This window comes from Schistocerca americana, chromosome X (assembly GCF_021461395.2).
Source record: "Schistocerca americana isolate TAMUIC-IGC-003095 chromosome X, iqSchAmer2.1, whole genome shotgun sequence".
Lineage (NCBI taxonomy): Eukaryota > Metazoa > Arthropoda > Insecta > Orthoptera > Acrididae > Schistocerca > Schistocerca americana.
The window spans coordinates 665128664-665146991 of record NC_060130.1 but is presented as its reverse complement, the minus strand read 5'-3'; the positions used below and the strand labels follow the sequence as shown (position 1 = coordinate 665146991).

General features: G+C 38.9%; 1 protein-coding gene across 1 annotated transcript in view; it reads right to left on the bottom strand.

Annotated features, from left to right (window-relative positions):
• Nucleotides 1-6552: 6552 nt before the first annotated feature.
• The window catches only part of LOC124556577 (complex I assembly factor ACAD9, mitochondrial-like), a 103396-nt gene continuing 91620 nt past the window's right edge, over nucleotides 6553-18328 (bottom strand). Inside the window, exons 8-10 of the mRNA XM_047130535.1 lie at nucleotides 10434-10600; nucleotides 9001-9207; nucleotides 6553-6856 (exon numbers count right to left, since the gene is read on the bottom strand). Coding sequence (XP_046986491.1) covers nucleotides 6683-6856; nucleotides 9001-9207; nucleotides 10434-10600 — 548 coding nt within the window. The 3' untranslated portion in view covers nucleotides 6553-6682. The remainder of the gene's footprint in view (nucleotides 6857-9000; nucleotides 9208-10433; nucleotides 10601-18328) is intronic.

Sequence of the window (18328 nt, the reverse complement as noted above, 5' to 3'; positions counted from 1 at the left end):
TTACAGCAATTCCTTCCATGCCCTTTTGTATATAAAAATGGGACATTATCTTGAATGAACACTCTTATGCTTCATCAAAAGTAATTATTTATTATACACTGGCATTGCTCTGATACAACTACTTAGTTTCAAAGACTTTTCAGGAGGACTGTCTGCTTGAGGCCTCCTTGTAAAGTGGTAGTTAGAGCCCTGCTCTGGTTCACCCATGTTGAGAGCCTTTCCACTCTCACAAAATACTAGTGTTATAAAAGTCAACTGAGACAGAGCCCCACGTACGTGAACAAGCCTAATATAACTGTGGTGTGTTAGGTGCCACAGAGACTGCCCACTAATGAATTTCCCCATCTCTTAAGGTTGAAGCGTTAAATAATGTACAGAGATTCGTATCATGACTTGGACTGTTAAGATAATATCTCTGTTGTTCATGAGACACAATATTTGATCACGGCACTTTGGAGTCACTGAAACATATCCAAAGATTATGGTAATAGCATCTGGTGGCACTAGCAGCTACCAGCTCAGGAACACTGAGTTTGCCAAACTTTAACTTGATCTCTGAAGACTGATCTCCATAAGGTGCTCATCATTTAGCACCACTTCAGAAAATGTGTAGCTTATGGAATGACATGGCAGGGTGGCCACCCTACTGGCTGATTTAATTTTCCTGATTGTTCCATGAGTTTTCCAGAGCATAATTATATTTTTCCCAAACAGTCTTTTAGGGTGGAAGCTGAATGGGCTTGCTGGTTTTATGTGTTAATGCATAAATGAAAATATTTAACATATGCAAATTGACATTTCATTCTAGTACCAAATGGCAAAGTGAATTGCAATACACTGGATGAAGCACAACATATCAGACAAGAAATATGCCAGATATGAAGAGCACACATTTTTAATTGATCCCTAAAATAAGATTAAATTAGCTATGTGACCACCAAAAATTTAGATAGAAACAGAAACTAACAACGTGCCATTTTAAGTTTAACTAATGACCTCCTACTTAACCTTCAACTGGGTGTGATTTTGAAACTCACACAAGTGCGCGTGTGCAGCACTGACTGCTGCCTCCAGAAAATTGGCTTTTCCGCTCATGTAGCAGCCCTGTTTTTGATGTAAGGTAGGTAAAACCATTAGAAACAAATTATGATACCAACTGAATAATGCATTCTTTCAATGTAAACTAGAAATCGTTCCTCAATAAATTATAAAATATCAAACTCAAGTAACTAAATTGAAAATATATTTCGTTATTGGTGGTAACATAACCTTTTGAAAGAAAGAACATACACCTTTTGAATACAGCCAATTTCACAAGACTACAAATCAAACCTATAATAAAATATAACCAGAATTTGACAGCCAAAATAGTACGTAGCTGCTTACACTGAGAACATTATCAGAATAAACAACGTTGAGCAAGAGTACAGTAACTGAATAGACCACTACCTGTCTGAACATAATTTGTAAGTTCATAAGGTTCTCTTTCGAAAACAGAGATAAATAGAAAGCATTAGAATACATGATTTTCAAACATATCACAATCTTTACAAATGCAATATGGCGTGAGTGTTTCTTACAAACAAATTGTTTTCAATCATTACATGTGATAATTGTATGATTGAACTTTTTTCCTCCACATAGAGGACATAGCCCCTTTCTTTTTGCAGCATCTGGGGCTGCAATTGGTTGGGGTAGCTCACAGTATTTTACAAGAAACAGTCGGATATCTTTTGGAAGTGTGCACATCTGAGCCCTTATTTTCATATGAGCCTCTAAAAGTTTGAGCGCTAATTCACTGAGAAAGTTGTGACGGCGTATTGTGGATTCGGGGTTATTATGGAGAAACAAGAGGCCATCTTGTTGCTGTGCAGTTGAGTAAGCATTTTATCGGCTTTATTGACACCTCCCTTGGTGGAATTATAATCAGTGTTGATAATTTCTTTAGCCATCATTTCATCAGTGACTTTGCAGTCATGCATAGTCAATAGGAGGAGTACACATTTCCTTCGCTTGGTCGGGATTAAAACAAGTGTTTTATAGTACTGAAACACATGAAGACACGAACCGATTTCCTGTGATTTTTAGATAAATTCAGAGGGGATCTCTCTCTTATTGGTTTTGTGGGCACCAATGACAGTCAATCCTTTCTCAAGAAGGATATCAGCTAATGGCACACAAGTGTAGTAGCTGTCCATCATAATGTTCCTGTTGGAATGTTGAATATCTTGGAAAAAGTCTCTGAACTATATTGTGGGGTTTATTTGAAACATCCCTAGGGCCTGGCCTCTGGTTTCCACAGTACATATCGAAATTTGATGTATAACATGTTTTACTGTCACATGTTGCATAATATTTCAGTCCATATTTGGCCGGTTTGCTAGGTACATATCGGACAAAACCACATCTACCTCTAAATGTGAACAGCATCTCGTTGATTGTTGTGAATTCACCACAACTGTAATTATGCCCACAGTTGGCCAAAAATCTGTCATATACTGCAGATGGCTGCAAGCCTGTCAGTCTTTTCTCTCTCCTCTCTTGTACACAGATAATCAAACCTCATTGATCGAAGCAATAACAGGAAGTTCTTGTAACTGCATGTCACCCTTGTGATCACCATACCTTTCTATTGCTCTCTGCAGTTCACGTGATTCCCATGCTTCATTCCAACTAGGAATAAGAACCCAAATTACCCATAATCTCATCCTGTGTAGGGTCCTTACAGTCCCGATCTCTGGAGTATTTTACTTTGTCCCTTTTGTTAGCAATAAAAGTTTTGGTACAGTCTACAATTGTATCAATAATGTCAAGGCCTATAAATTTGAGAAATGCATCAATGGGTTTCAGAGTATCCCTGAAAATCCGCTTTGCGCTAGGAAAAATCTTGATAATATTCTTCGTTGGTACTCTTGAAGCAGCTTTCACTGGGAGTTTGCTGCACAAAATAGTTTCTTTGTCTTTTCTGATGTAAAAAAAGAAATCCTCACCAGTATCATCAATCTCCATCTCATCTGCTTCCTCTTCAGAAACCTCTGAACTGCTCTCATGCTCATTTAATTCCACGACCTCCTCTTCATCCTCAATATCTGAGCTGTCTATGTCTTCTTCACTATTTTGTGTCCCTTCTTGAACCTGCGTATTCTTGTCAGCGTCCAACTACTCAACAAGTTGCCTGAACTCCTCATCTGAAGTGCCACGTTTTGCCCTAGGTACAACATACGACAGTGAAGACTAATAGACATAGATAGGTAAATATAAATAGTAGGTGCAATCATCATAAGATAGGTAGGTAGTCCATATACATATCTGTATTACACTGCTGATATGAATGTAACAATATATGGATAGATGAAATAGGTAACCCATCATATCATAAAATATTGCATGAAAAACATTGATCTACATACATACATCTACTAAATGATTCATGGTAAAAATGTTATACAACAATAAAAAACAATGAGAGCCAAAGCCTCTCACAAAACAATAACCCCTCACCAACATTCGAAAAGCAAATTTATGTGCATGAATGGGCACACACAGCACGGAGTGCTACCATAGTGGAGTACTCGCGTTCAACCTTGGCTGTTGACTGCTAAAAGGAAGGAAAATGACATCTGGCGCATGGATTGTTTGACAGTGTAGCTGACTGCAGGTACTGTATGTCCCTAGATGATTCAAACACCTTCACTACCACTTATCACATGCACTTCAACGTGGCAGCACAGAGTGCTGCCATGCGCCCACCTGAGGGTTAAATAAAAAATACCAGCAAAATACAATTTAATGTAACTGTGGGACAAATACCTTCCTTCACATGCTGTCACCTCGTTGTAAGGCTCACATGTATAGAATTTTTTCATCTGCCACTCGACAAAACCTATGTTAGTGAGCTGTGTAATGTGAGCTGTTTCTCACACTGACCACTCTTAGTGCATTTCAAACATTTTAGCATCTTTTACGTAAGATCTGTACGACATTACAGGAGCACACAATTTTTAAAGCTATGAACTAAAATTCTACAAATATGTGACAAATCTCTGATTTTTCCTGGATCTTTACAATTCCCTGATATTTTCTGGTTTCCATGTTGAGTGGCCACCCTGCATGGACAGGGAAACAAACACTAACCCCACCCACATAGATATGCATTATGTATAGACATCTGTCGTATGTTGACCCTTGTTATGCTGCATAGCTAGCATCCTTGTAGTATTATCAGTTGGTATATACCGTACTTATTACTGAACCTGTATTCATCTCATCACTCAACCTTCCAAAGCTACACTCAACGTTTGTTATTTTGTATGTCGAGACTACGCTCTAAATACTAAAGCTGTTGCAGCTGTGGAGAGCCTGTACGTGTAACTGTTCACAAAATTAGAGCTTCAGCCCACTGTAATTAGTCCTTTATCAAACACACACAAATAATTTCACCCTCCAAATAGTATAGGTGTCGAGTCATCAACAGTCACATAAACAAGACTGAAAACTTTATGTGCCTGTTGAAAACCCAAGATCTCTACTATTCAGTGAGTTGTTACCTGTACTTCTAAATTATTTACATTCAGCCACAACTTTTTGTTGTATTCATCATGACCTTATGATGCCCAACATCACAAAAAGCAATGAAACGTCCGGCAACAGATATTTAATTGTTGAGCAAGATGGTTGGCCCACACACTTAACAACTTTATGTAAACATAGGGCTCTAAAACACACGAGATGGGGAACACAAAATGAATCAAATAACATACATTTATTAAGTTTATGTAGAAAGTAATAATCAGTTTTGAGCATTGACAGATGCACAGCTCAGTATTCGAAAAAGTCCAACATGCTGAGTAGCCTAACACTTTGAAGATAACTATATCGTCTAAAAATGTTTAGCAGAACTGCTATTTTTGACAGTACTCTCTTCGGTCTCTCACTAATGACCTCACTAAACAGTTGATGTTGAACAGTCTGGAGAATACTCCTAAGTAGTGGCTTGCTGCCCAGTGGAACTGTAGAACTGTGGGCACACAGACTTTAACTTTGTGCGAACTGTGCTGGAGTTAACTGCTATGTGAATTGCAACTGTGAAGAGAACTCCTGTGAACTGAATGAAAGTGGCCATCATATCACTATTTATCCTGTGATTGGCAGAATAATCTAGCATTCATAAAGAGGAGACTAGTGCCACACATCAATGACCCCTGTGACAGCTAATAACACTATCTGCAGATGAATTTGACAGTCTTACAGCAGAAGCGGAAGTCAGTCCCTTATTGTGAGTAACATCTACACAGCAAAAGATTGGAAGTTGAGGTGGTACCATGACTGGAGTGCCTGGATGGTGGCGCCCTGCTGTGCAATATCACTGTGTAGCAGTGACTAATGAGCACACAGCACTTACCATACCATATCAATTTTATCCTCTATCACTTACAATTGCTCCCTGTCTACAGATTGATTAGCATCTCTGGTCACACTACAGTATTGTACACTGATTTGTCATTAAATTAGTGGATAGAATTTTGCAGTGTATTCCACATTTCTGACATTACTCTATTTTCAGGATTGAAAAATGCCATCCATGCCTCACCTGTCGTCACAATGTATGAAAAGGAAATCCCATTCATGTTATCACATGTCAGCATAGCCTAGCAAGATACTACGTGCACAGTGATGCGGTTGTTTGTCAGCATTCGTGGCACCCATCTGGAGGAGACTTTTTGCATTTTCTGGCCTAGATGCAAAATTGTATTACACAGCTCACAGAAATGTCAACTTTCGAGATGATGTGTTCCACTCTCCTCCAGCTATCCTCCACAACAACTTTCTCCACTTGCTCAATCATGTCATCAGACCAGATGGTGTGAGGCCAAGATGTCTCTTTTTTGTTGCACTCACGAATACACATTAGGCACATCCATGACACCACCAAGACATGTCTCACTCAACTGGCAATGAATTTGGTTCGTATCACACCATGCAAATAGAGAGAAAGAATTAGTGCATACTGTTCTTGTAACATTCTACAGTGCTGCTATCTCTGTCGCACATTCACAAGTGCATGCGTATTTTAAAGTGAGCCCTATGTTTCTATCTGTTTCCAATCCTGGATGGGGGGAGGAGATCAGAGGTGTTATAACTTTAATGTGCCTCATAGTATGCCAATTTGTTTCAATCCTGCCAGATGAGTACAATGTGTGTAACAAAAGGCTGCATTTTCGATTAATCCTGAGATTTTCTCCAGAAATGAAGAATGTTTTAGATTTTGAATGACATTATTGTGTATATGCCACACAACTTTTCTCCATATCGCTTGAGTTGTTATAGAACTGCCAAATCTATCACTCCAGTTCCTCAAATTAAAATAGCTAATATGGAAATCTATGTGACTAATGTTTGTCAAAAAGAATCTAGAACATTTATCATAGAATTTATAGTGGGACTGTCATGACTCATGAGGTATATGTCAACAATGGAATACTTACAGGTTGGTATAGATACTTTACCTAAAAATTTTAATGGTGTTATAGAATCTCAAATAAAACTCTGGTATCAACTTTAATTGTATAACAATATATTTACTGAGTTTCACAGTGGTGTCAGGCACAAAACAATATCAACAAGTTTCAGCAATTATAAAAAGAAAAAATATTTAAAAGTCCAAACAGCAACAAAAATTAGACTAAAAATTTCGTGTCAATGGATGTACAGGAAAATATCCTTTATTTTCAAAAATTTTTTCTGCAACCTTGGAATAATTAGAGTCATTTGTTGCTACTGGCCCAAGTTCAATTTCTTTGACAGCAGATTTGACTCTCAACAGCGCATCCTTGCAGAATGTTCCTGCAATCAGCACCTAAAAATAAACCAAGATCTACATAATTTATTGGACCTGCATCCATTTACCTCTAACCACTTTTCTTAAATAATGTATCTGTCTGAAATTTTATTTAAAAATCAACAATACTGTATTCTTGCAAATAGTTGGTGATTATAATTAACGTTCCAGTTTCAATGCACTGCAAGTAAAGAGCTGCTGCTCATAATGTCAAATTTGAATGGAATATTACCAAAGAAGGGGGAAACAAAAATTTTCCTAATACATGGCACTGTGAGTGTCATAATGTAAATGGGTTCAGCTACAAATGACAGATGACTGACAATAAGACAGCTGGGGTCGAGCTGCACATTAAACCAACTGTACTGTGCATGACAGCACAAGTTTTGGATTCAACAGTTATGGCATTGTTTGTTAAGTATGCCCATCCACCATGGCAAGCTCATACTACAGCAGATGGGAAAAATCAGTTTTTAATTGTCCTTAGGCCTACAAAAAATCTACAGTAAAATTGGTTTTTAATTGTCGTGTGACTGGCGCAAGATATGTTCAATATGCTGCCCACTGCTTTCTGCCACAAGTTGAAATCGAGGAACAGCATGTTCCACAATAGATTGAAGTGTATCAGGAATCAAATACATAATATCTTGTGCAATGCATGCCTTCAATTCAGCTACATTTGCAATCGGAGCACTGAACATGGCATCTTTCAAATAACCCACAGACAGAAGTCTGGATTAAGATCAGGTGATATAGATGGCCAGTCTGTAGTGAAATGATGGCTGATAATTTAAGCATTTCTGAAATGCCTCTGCAGCATCTGCTTCACTGGCTATGCAATGTGGAGAGGAGTGCCATCTTGTGTAAAAATGATCAAACCCACACATCCATACTGTTGAAGGGTTGTAATGATATTAGTGTACAAAAGACTCTCATAGCATTTACCAATGGTGACAAATGACGCTACAGATCGCAGAACCCGCAGGACCTAGTCTTCAAAAGATTATGGCCCTGTGATAAATGATGCCATCAACCTGCACCAGACATTTACCTTTGCAGAATGAAGTGTTACCAGTTGATGTGCCAGGGATTTTCCATTGCCCATACTCTGCAATTCTGTTAATTAACACATCCTTAGAGATAAAAATTCTGTCCACAGAATTTTCCATGGCCATCTATTGTCCACTTCCATGCGAGCAAGAAATTCTGTAGCAAATGTTTGACTTACTGGCACGTCAGCATGAAGCAATTCCTGAACATGGGTAACTTTGTATGGATAGCAATGCTGGATGTTTTGTACAATTTTATGCACCGTGCTCACAGGCATGTCTGAAGTTCGGGCAATTCCCCATGCAATGCATGCTTGTACACCACCTCTCAACCCTTCCGGCAATCCTGTGACAACTTTTACTGAAGTCAGATCAATTTTTCCTCCCTCTGCCACACTGCACTTCAAAAGTACCTGTCTTTTCAAATTTCAAAATCATTTTCTCCAGACCCTTGGAAGACATTGGGCCAATGCTCGTTTTCATATTAGAGTGTCTGGAACTTCTGCAGAGCTACTGGCACGCAGCCACCATTCTTGTAAAACAGCTTTACCAGCTGCACATGTTCCTGTATTGAGTCAGTCATGCCAAGCATCTCAGGGGCAAACTGAGGAACAGTTGTGTAACCTGCATCTTTTATTTTGCATATTCTGTAGCTTACAGCACAATCCAGTGGTAAAATTTTTGTTATTTTTTTTTTTCTTTCCATAACATTTCCCATTTCATCAATAATATTCCATTCAAATTTGACATCATTCTAAGAACTGGTTTTTCTTTCTTTTTTTCTTTTTTTTTAAGCATTTTGAAACTCAAACTTTAATTATATTATTTACGCAAAAAAATTGCATGATAAACATTGACTTTGAGGTGCATTCTATGAATGTAAGTACATGCAAATGCTGTATAGACGCTTTACTGCTATGAAGAATATTTAAAAAGAACGGAACCAGAACACAGATATACTACCAACAATGAAAGGCATTACTAGGCCTACAGTAGCAAGTGCTGAAGAGTTACAGATAGTAAACAGTTTGAGAACAGTATGCAGTAAAATACACTGGCATTTCTGTAACACAAATAAGAATTTTATAAGAACAGCGTATATTCCAACCTTACCTCACTTTCTGCATGCTGCAGACCAATACAATAAGAGCGTGATGCCCTCCCCAGTACAGCTGTCATGGCAAATATATCAATAACAATATCGGCTATTCTACGGAGTTCCATTTGATGATCAACTATCTTCTGACCATGCCGGGACAAAACAACTTCAACAGCATATGGCAACCGAAGAACACAGTACTCCAACATCTGTGCTGGCACCTAAAATAAACAATTAAATCATATGGTTTGAAGATTTTCTGCAATTAGAAGATATGCTATTTAGATTAAACTGTTTTTCTGTGTAGCTTTCATAGAACTATAATAAAGAGCTGTTACACAAAACTGGAGCTAACTGTCTTCCCAATAATGAGAATGAATATGTACACCTTTATTAGAAAATCTGTTATTCTGTCAAAAATTTCCATGGTGGGACCACGTTGACATTGTGAGACTGTGGCTGCGTGAAAATGCACCCACATTAATAGTAGCTGGCTGCTGTTTTCACTTTACTGGAAGAAGCTGTAGAATTGCAAATTACTCGACGATTCCCTGAAGCTGTATTTTGACTTCCACCCATACACACACTAAATATGTAAAGAGACCAATGTCCACAAACCAGTCCCATTTGCACAGAGTCCTTTGAAGTAGTCCTCATGTTGCATTCTTGATGAATGTAGTAACATGCCTTCTCAATTCCAGCAGTGTTACTGAGAATGGATGGATATAAACTTTCTCCTTGACAAAACTTTAGAAATAGGAATATTTAAATATCAGGCAATTGGTGTGGCCATATTGAGCAAGTGATGGTTGTGACTTATGTATGACCAATCCATTAATAGGGCACGTGTCACAAACATTCATATGCTAATACGATGAGGTCCTGTCTTGTTATAGATTGGACTTCTGTTCCTCTTTCACAACTCAGAGAAATGTCCTATGACCATCCTCTACACAAAGAACAATGTGAGATGACACAAAGAGAAATATGTCACTCAGTTATTCTTAATGATGCGCCCTGGCACACACATCTACTTCAACAATGCCCATAAAATTCTCACAATATGCCTTCCATGTTGTGGGATAATTAGGCCATGAGGGATTATTATAACACTACAATGCTTTTTTTGGAGAATTATATTTGTAGTGAATAATTTATGAAAAATATAATGCATCATGAGAAAGTGATAAAAGAATGTCAAATTAGACACTAGTTTCATGTAATTCACAAAGAACAAAGCTGATTGCTGGAGTTGGTACTGTAAAATCACACACTGGATTTTCAGGTTCCTGCACCATGTTCATAGCAATACAAACCTTTATTCAGAAATTCACACTAAAAATAATTGTTTTGCTACCTCATTTTTATTACAGGCTACACTTGGCTTATAAAACAAAACATAAGATAATGAGCACATTCGTTTCACTACTTCTGATAGCACATGTACCTGCAGGGAAGGATGAAGATAACCCTCCAAACCCAAGATCAATTTTGGATCATCCATTTGCTGACGTCTTCTTTCCCATAATTTTGACAAAATAAAACCAGGATTCATTGCTGGGTTTCTAATTTTCCTTACAGTTTCACTTAACTGGATGCCTGCATGCTGAAGTCCTATGAAGAAAACAAACTTTGAGGTGTGCAAATTAACTTTATAAGCCTACTAAACATTATTTAAAATATTAGATATACGGAATGTAACAAAAAGCTATGGCGAAACTTTCAGGAAACATTCCTCACATACAGAGGAACGCTTTATTTCCATGTTAGAATCCGGTTTTGTACTTCTCTTCATAATCTTATTAATAATGGGAAACACACAGAAATAGAATGTACTAGCATAACATGAAACATTTTCTCACACGAAATCTTTCAATACCATCTTAGTTACATTTGGTTAGAATGTGCAGTACGTCTTAATTCTTGTGTTCAGTGACAGTGTTTGTTTTCCATTGGAACGAAGGTAATATTGAGATGCGACAGACTTCATTGCTCTACAAGTATCAAGCATGTAGCATGAACTGTTTAGTGTTCATAATGGATTGTGCAAGCATGTAGCATCAACCGTAGTTTTCACCACGGACTTGGTTTCCAGTACAATGCAATAGAAATGTACTGAAATGCAGAGTTGGCAGATGCCCATCTTTGTACATTTTAGCAGATGGTGACGCTCATAGTGCTCAATGTTTTTATTTGGAGGGCTTTCCAGAACAACAGTGCCTCAACAGGGGGGCACTGGAAGCAAACAATCATTGTCTTAGGGAGCACGGGGCATTTAAGCCTACTACTTGTGACTGGGGCAGCCCTAGAAGGATGAGGACACCTCAATTGGAGGAAGAAGTACTACTTGCAGTTGGTGACAACCTAAAATGTCAGAGGAAGGCAATTAGCTGCAACAGGTAATGTTGGCCACATGACTGACTGGAGAGTGCTACATGATAACCTGCTGTGTATGTACCATGTACAGCACGTGCAGGTAATATCAGTGGCTTATTTTCCTGCATGGGTACACTTTGTGCGAAAGGTTCATCTGACAGTGTCTCCATCACTAGGGCAAATGTGATATTCACAGACAAGGCCTTGTTGCAAAGTAGACTGTTAATGTGTGCAGAATGTTTCCTTTTTAAGTTGAGCATAACTTTTTTTATACCTCTACAATGAGAATTCTGTGTATACAAAGAACTAAACAGATTTCTCACATTTTACTTGCAGATATAAACGCTGCAGATGATATATTATGGAAGTTCAATGACTGAGGATATTAGTTTCATTATAAACAGACACTAATTGATTGTTATATTTTGCACACAAGGAAAACTTCTCACACTCATATCACTATTCATGGGCAATAACTGTTAAGGTAGACTTCTTTATTTCATGTTCTGTGTATGAAATAATAAAATTTTCACTTGTGATCTTCTGTTAGTAGATAAACGGAATGTGCTAACACTTACTGAAAATGTCGCTGATGACTTGAGTTGTCATGCTAATTCATATGACTTTTCCACCAACACTATCTAAATATGAGGGAGACAGGGACTATTTAAAGTGTACCGGTACATTAACTTGGAAATTAACAGCGTTTGCTGAAACTCACATTGTACTGTTTGTCTTTTAAGAACCTCAATGAGAACATAAAACAATTTGCTATACTACTTTATGAAGCTTCTGCAAGTTTCTGTAAAACATGACAGCAAAGCATATTACACCACTGTAGTGAACATCAAAGCAAGGCTATTGATATAAACCAGACTGGTATTATTATTATTATTATTATTATTATTATTAACAGATAACATGAAATATCAAAAGGGATATGTTTACATCTCTCTCTTACAAGAATAATCACAAATTAGGTAAATAATTTTAGCTTCTAGAAATTAACAAGCAAAAACTGAAGGTTAAACATCAAAGAAATAAAGACAAATGTAACTAAAAAGATTAAAAGAAAATACATGTTATTTTAAAGCAAACTGTGGAAGAGGTAAGAAGAGAAGGCATAAATCAAGGCAACATGGATGGCCGAGGTCAACTGAGTACTACACTCTCTTCCTCCTATTTTTTTAAATTTGTACTATTATTTTTAATTTAGGTAATTATTTACATTATCTTGCTATTAAGATCTGATTTTCTTTGGGCTTCTTCTTTTATAATTTTTAATTACTTTATATATCTACATGATACATGATAAATACTTTATTATTGTCTTCATGTATAACTCTATACCATGTATCTGGAGGGGATTGTCATTTCCATATATCCCATTAAATGTGGATGCCAGAGACTGGCACAAACAGATAAAGCTCAAGGCAGACACCAGTTTGCAGTGATAAGATATTGAGTACAGTGGCCAAATACTACATGTCAGATAGGAAATGGAACAGCCTAGTAATAAATTATGAATCAGGAGTGCTAACAAGTGGATTAAAGAATACATAAATAAATGAGCAGATCATATTACAAGTAAAAAATACAACAAAAACTACAATAATGCAATTTTTTTAAAAAAGCTCATTAGGTCCACAGAGGAGGATCTGGAGCGACAATTAAAGCAAACATATTACAGGGTTATAACGATTTAGGATTTATGAGACAATATTCTAATACATGAATTAAGAAGAATGCTTTCATGGTCTTGTGATTCTATTTGCATATTGTGATTAACTTGAAGGTTTTTCTATATTGATCAGCCAGAACATTACGATCACCACTCTACCACGCACAACAAAGTCGTGTGGGTGAGCTACGGCACAGAAGGTACATAACACAATAACCATGTAAATTGCAAGGTTTATCAAAAATTTACATACAACTTCTGTTAAATATCTAGAGGAAGTGAATGAGTTGTAGTGAAAATATTAACAGTTGATAAAGTCAGTAAAGGTTCAGTATTTACCTCAAAACCTGAATATTGAAGAATTGTCCACTCTGTAAAGTAAAAGGTGGCAGTCCTGGTGGTGAAATTTATTAGGAATGAGAATGTGAATATTTTAAAAATGCACTGTCCAGAAGGGAGTGCCACTAGACAATTTCAGAGAAAAAGGTAAGTGGCCAAAAGAGAAGTGAGTGGACAACAACAAGCCAAACAACTCCGAAAGAACATTTCCTCATTGTCTATGGCGCCAGATGGTCTTGCCAACTCATGCAATGACCATGCCACCAGTGGAGCAGCTGTGGAACCATACAACTCTGAATGGCCAACACTGGTGCATACACCACGATATCAATGTGTAAATCCATTGACAAGGCCAAATCCCTTCCACCTTTAATAAGCACGCAGGGTCAGAAGTGACCAGACATGTGCTTCAACCACCGGGGCGAGGGGGAGCCAGTGACTCCAACAGCATCTCAGTTTCCGGTGTTTCCATTTTTTGCCACATCTTGTTCAGTGAATGACTGGTCCATTTGGGGCTGCAGCTGTTGCTGAGACATTGAGTCTGTCAGTGAATGCAATGTTGGAAGAAGTGACTCAACCTCCATGGGTTGCCAGTCATGTGCCAGTTCGGTCATCTGCTGCCGCTGATGATGATGGTATGGGCATAGGTTGTAACGGCACTATGGCTGTGTCCTGGATGCAAACCAGGAGCACTGGCAGTCTGCAGGGGTGGCCTTAAAGTGTGGTTGCTGAGAGGGGTGGGACTGGAAATTGCCTGCAGTGGCTTAAGGAGTGGGCATGGCTCCTGCGCAGCTGCAACTGGTTTCAGTGACAGATCAGATGCTCCTGCCCAGCCATGACAAGGAACATTTGGCATTCCTTGTGGCTGAGAATGATGCACTGTGCCCAATCCATCTTTTGGCCAAATAGGCAAGCTAACAGTGGCATCCTGGTGGTAGTGGGGTGTGTAACTAGAGCTCAGGGTTTGTGGGGTAGGACACAGCAAATCTAGGAGCCTGCACAGTGTGCGCCAACGTAGTACCTCAGCTGGGCTTCATTCATTGACCGGGGTGGAGCAGTAGGTAACAAGAAGTGTATTAAGGCCTAATCAGTGCGCACTGATGCCAGTGCCTACCTCATTTGCGACTTCAATGTTCTGACATGCCACTCGGCTTTGAAGTTCGATGCTGGGTCTAAAAGGGTGGTGATCAGGTGCTGTATGCAGTGTCATTGGCAGAATACCTAAAATTCACTGAAACAAACTGAGGTCCATTGTCAGATACTAAGGTGTGGGCGACTCCCTCTATGGCAAAAATTGTAGCAAGCACTCTGTTTGTAATATGTGCCGTTGTAGCAACTGAAGGATGTGACCACAACCATGTGACGTTCAGCATCCTCTGTAGACAATAATACTACTCCCTGAACAACATTCAGTCAACGTTTCATAGCAAAATAATAGCTCTACACCAGGTCTGATCTTTTTGGGATGTTCTCTGGCCAATCACTTTGCACTATTCACACAACTCTACACGGGAGGGGTTGCTAGTAGCCACTAGTATTTGTGCAATGTCTCATCTAGAGCAAAAAACCGCTTCCAGATGCTCAAACTCAGTTCTGGGGTCAATGGAGAGGCAAGATAATGCATTGGCATTTGTATGCTTAGCAGCTGGCCAAAATGAATGTCATTATGGTAACTGATCAAAAATTAAGCTCAACATAGCAAACACTGTGCCATTTTGTCTGGAAGGTGAGAACGTCGCCCAAAGAGAGAAATGAGGGGTTGGTGGTCTGTAAGTAACTGGAACTTATTCCCATGTAGGAAAATGCGGAGTTTATTAATGCCATACACAATAGCCAATGTCTTCTTCTCAATTTGTGAATAATTTTGTTGCACCTGCAGAGTGTCTTAGACACAAAATCAGTTTGGTTGCTCTGTACTGCCGGTATTCTTATGTGTGAGAATGACCTCAATCCTGTATTGTGACAGGTTGGCTGCAAACGTCAAGAGCTGGCCTGTAGTGAAGATCACTAAGTGAGGCAGCAACTTCAGGTGCATTTACAACTGCAAGAATTGTTTGTGGCACTTGGGAGACCAAATAAAGTGAATGCCTTTTTTCCTCAGATGGTTCATACATTCCAAAAGGCTTAATTAGTAACAGGATTTTCTGCGTGTCTGTATCTAGAAGTAATTTCAAGTATGCATCCTTCAAATCAGTCTTTAGGAAACATGGTCATCCTGCTAACTTTGCTACATGTTCCTATGGTGGAGAGATTGGGTAAATGTCGATCTCATTTTGTGTGTTAATCATGGTTTTAAAATAACAGCAAATTGTAATGGATCCATTTGCTTTTTTCATGATGCCCATAGGAGTTGCCCACTGACTAGCTGAGATTGGTGCAATGACCCCCAGTTACTGTAACCAGTCTAAATCAGCCTTTGCTGCATCACACATTGTGAAAAGAACTGGCTGTGCACGACGAAATTTAGACACAGCATACTACTTGAGTGAAATATGCTTCACATTCTTTGGCCCAAGCCAACAATGGCTGGAATAACTGCTTACAATTCTCTAATAATGGTTGTAAACTATGGAACAGTACTGAGCTGGATACCAGGTTTACCTCATCCAATTCTTGAAACCCATGTGCAGCAAATGCATCTAATCCAAAAATATTTACAGCGGATGGTGAACTTAAGACCAACAAAATAATTTACCATTCCAAGTTCTTGTATTTTACTCTCACAAAGTTTTTTTTTTTTTAAAATGTCTGTATGAGATAACTTGCCACTATGGCAGCTGCAGACAGGGGATGCCCGAACACTGATAGGTTTCCTGGTTGAGCAGGGAAATTACAACCCCCACATCCACCTGGAATTCGGTCGTAATACCACTAACATTCAACTCAATCAGGAGTTTATTAGGCATTTGGTCAGGTTCTGCCAAGACTGGAGTTAGAGCTAAAACTGGTGCCCAATCAGGTCCTGTGATCACAGTGTAGTGGCTAACACTGGTACATCGGCCTGTGTTGCTACTTTCAAACACAGGCACACTGCTGCCAAGTGCCCTGGCTTATGACAGGCATAATGTGTCAGAAAAATGTGGACACTGGCAATACTCATGGTGTGTCCAACAGTCTGGACAAGATTTAAGCATCAGTGGAGACCAATCCGACACAGGGGGGGAACTTTTCTTATTATCTCAAGAACATGATCTATGTCCAGATGCCTGACTTGGTTGCATGTGTTTACTAAGTCCATTGATATCTCCTTGTGAGCAAGAAGCATTTCCTTGCATAGGACTTACACCATGCTCATCATCTGGGGGATTTTCTTGGCAGCATGGAGCAGAGAGCTGAGCTACTTTCCAACTGACTGAAAATGCACTTTGAGCTGCTGCCAACACCTCATACATTTCAGCAATATTTTTTCAGTTGTGTTTAATTTGGTGTCTGACAATTCCAAAACTATAGACTGGACCTTCTGATCCAGTGCTAACCTGACCACTATGTCTCAAATTATAGAATCAGCATGAGAGACCCCACAATTTGTACATTTAAACTTGCATTTGTGAGCTAGGCCTTGCAGATCGGCTATCCAGCATGCATATGACTGAGCACTATGTTTCCTGTATTTGTTGCATTTTAATCACACTGCCACAATATAAATCTGTAGCAGAAATGCTCACTCAGTAGTTTGCACAGTTTAGTAAATTTTAATGTCTCAGGGTCTGTGTGCGAATGCAGCTTTTGCACAATTGTATGAAGACTGTTGCTACTGCAAAGTAACAGAGTGCTCTGGACTATGGGATCTGATAAGTTTCTTAATGCACAACATCGCATAAATCTACACAGTTTTCCCACCTCTCAACAGTGTCATCAAACACACAAAATGGCACTCGATCAGCAGGCTGCATGCCCACAGCTCACATCAGCTCCACATTCTGCTTTATCAGCTCCTGAATCTGCTCCTGCTGTAGCTGTTGCTGCACCATCATTTGTTCCTGAAGCTGTTCATGCAGCGTTATTTGACAGTGCCAAAGCTCCTTTGATCCCCCGTTATGAGCTATTTTGCACACGAGAGTCGGCTTCATAGCTCCTTTAATAACACACTATGTAGACAGGGGTGGTTTCAGAGACAATGATAAGCTGCCAAAAAGAACCTTGCATACAATGGCAAACTGAACACAAATCCGAGAGGACAAGGCCACAAGGAATTCAAAACATAAGGCCTAGAATCGTCAACAGCATATGAACAAAACCTTTATACCAAAACCACAGAAATAAACAAGAACAAGCGTGTCACTGCACGTGAACAGCAAAGTTGGCAACCACATAGTGTCAGATACATAAACACGAATGGACAAGGAATGTGCACTTATTGCTCTCATTGCCTACACTGCCACAGGGTCTCACCAACTTGTGTGGTGTCCACACCACCTGCAGTGTGGCTGTGAAACCACGCAACTCTGAATGGGCAATGCTGGTTCATCCATTTTGATATCAATGTCTGAATCTGGCGCCAATACTAAAAACCTGGACGAAAATCAGAAAAAAGTGGCACCAACAATTTGAGGAAAAAAAAGTCTTTCGGGAGATTGTATCATCAACCAGTGTCAACAATTTGGTGGAAACAATGTATTCAGTGACTCATACTTGTGGAGCATCAAATAACTGTGTCTGATAGTGGAGCTGAGGTAAAAATGAATGTTAGCAGTACAATTCTGGAACGTGTTTGCAGGATGAGTTCCAAATAAGCTCATATTTGGTCACAGGCTAACACGCAAAGCAGTTTAAGAATATATTGTAAATGGATTCCTTTGCCAAAAGTGGCACTATGCTTCAAATAATTGTGGGTGACATTTTAAATGAGATACAAATGAAGATTGGCATGTTGTTCCTGAACAAAGTGTGCACTAAACTGGTTACAAATAAACCCATGTTTGGTCACATGTAGATGTGCAAAGCTA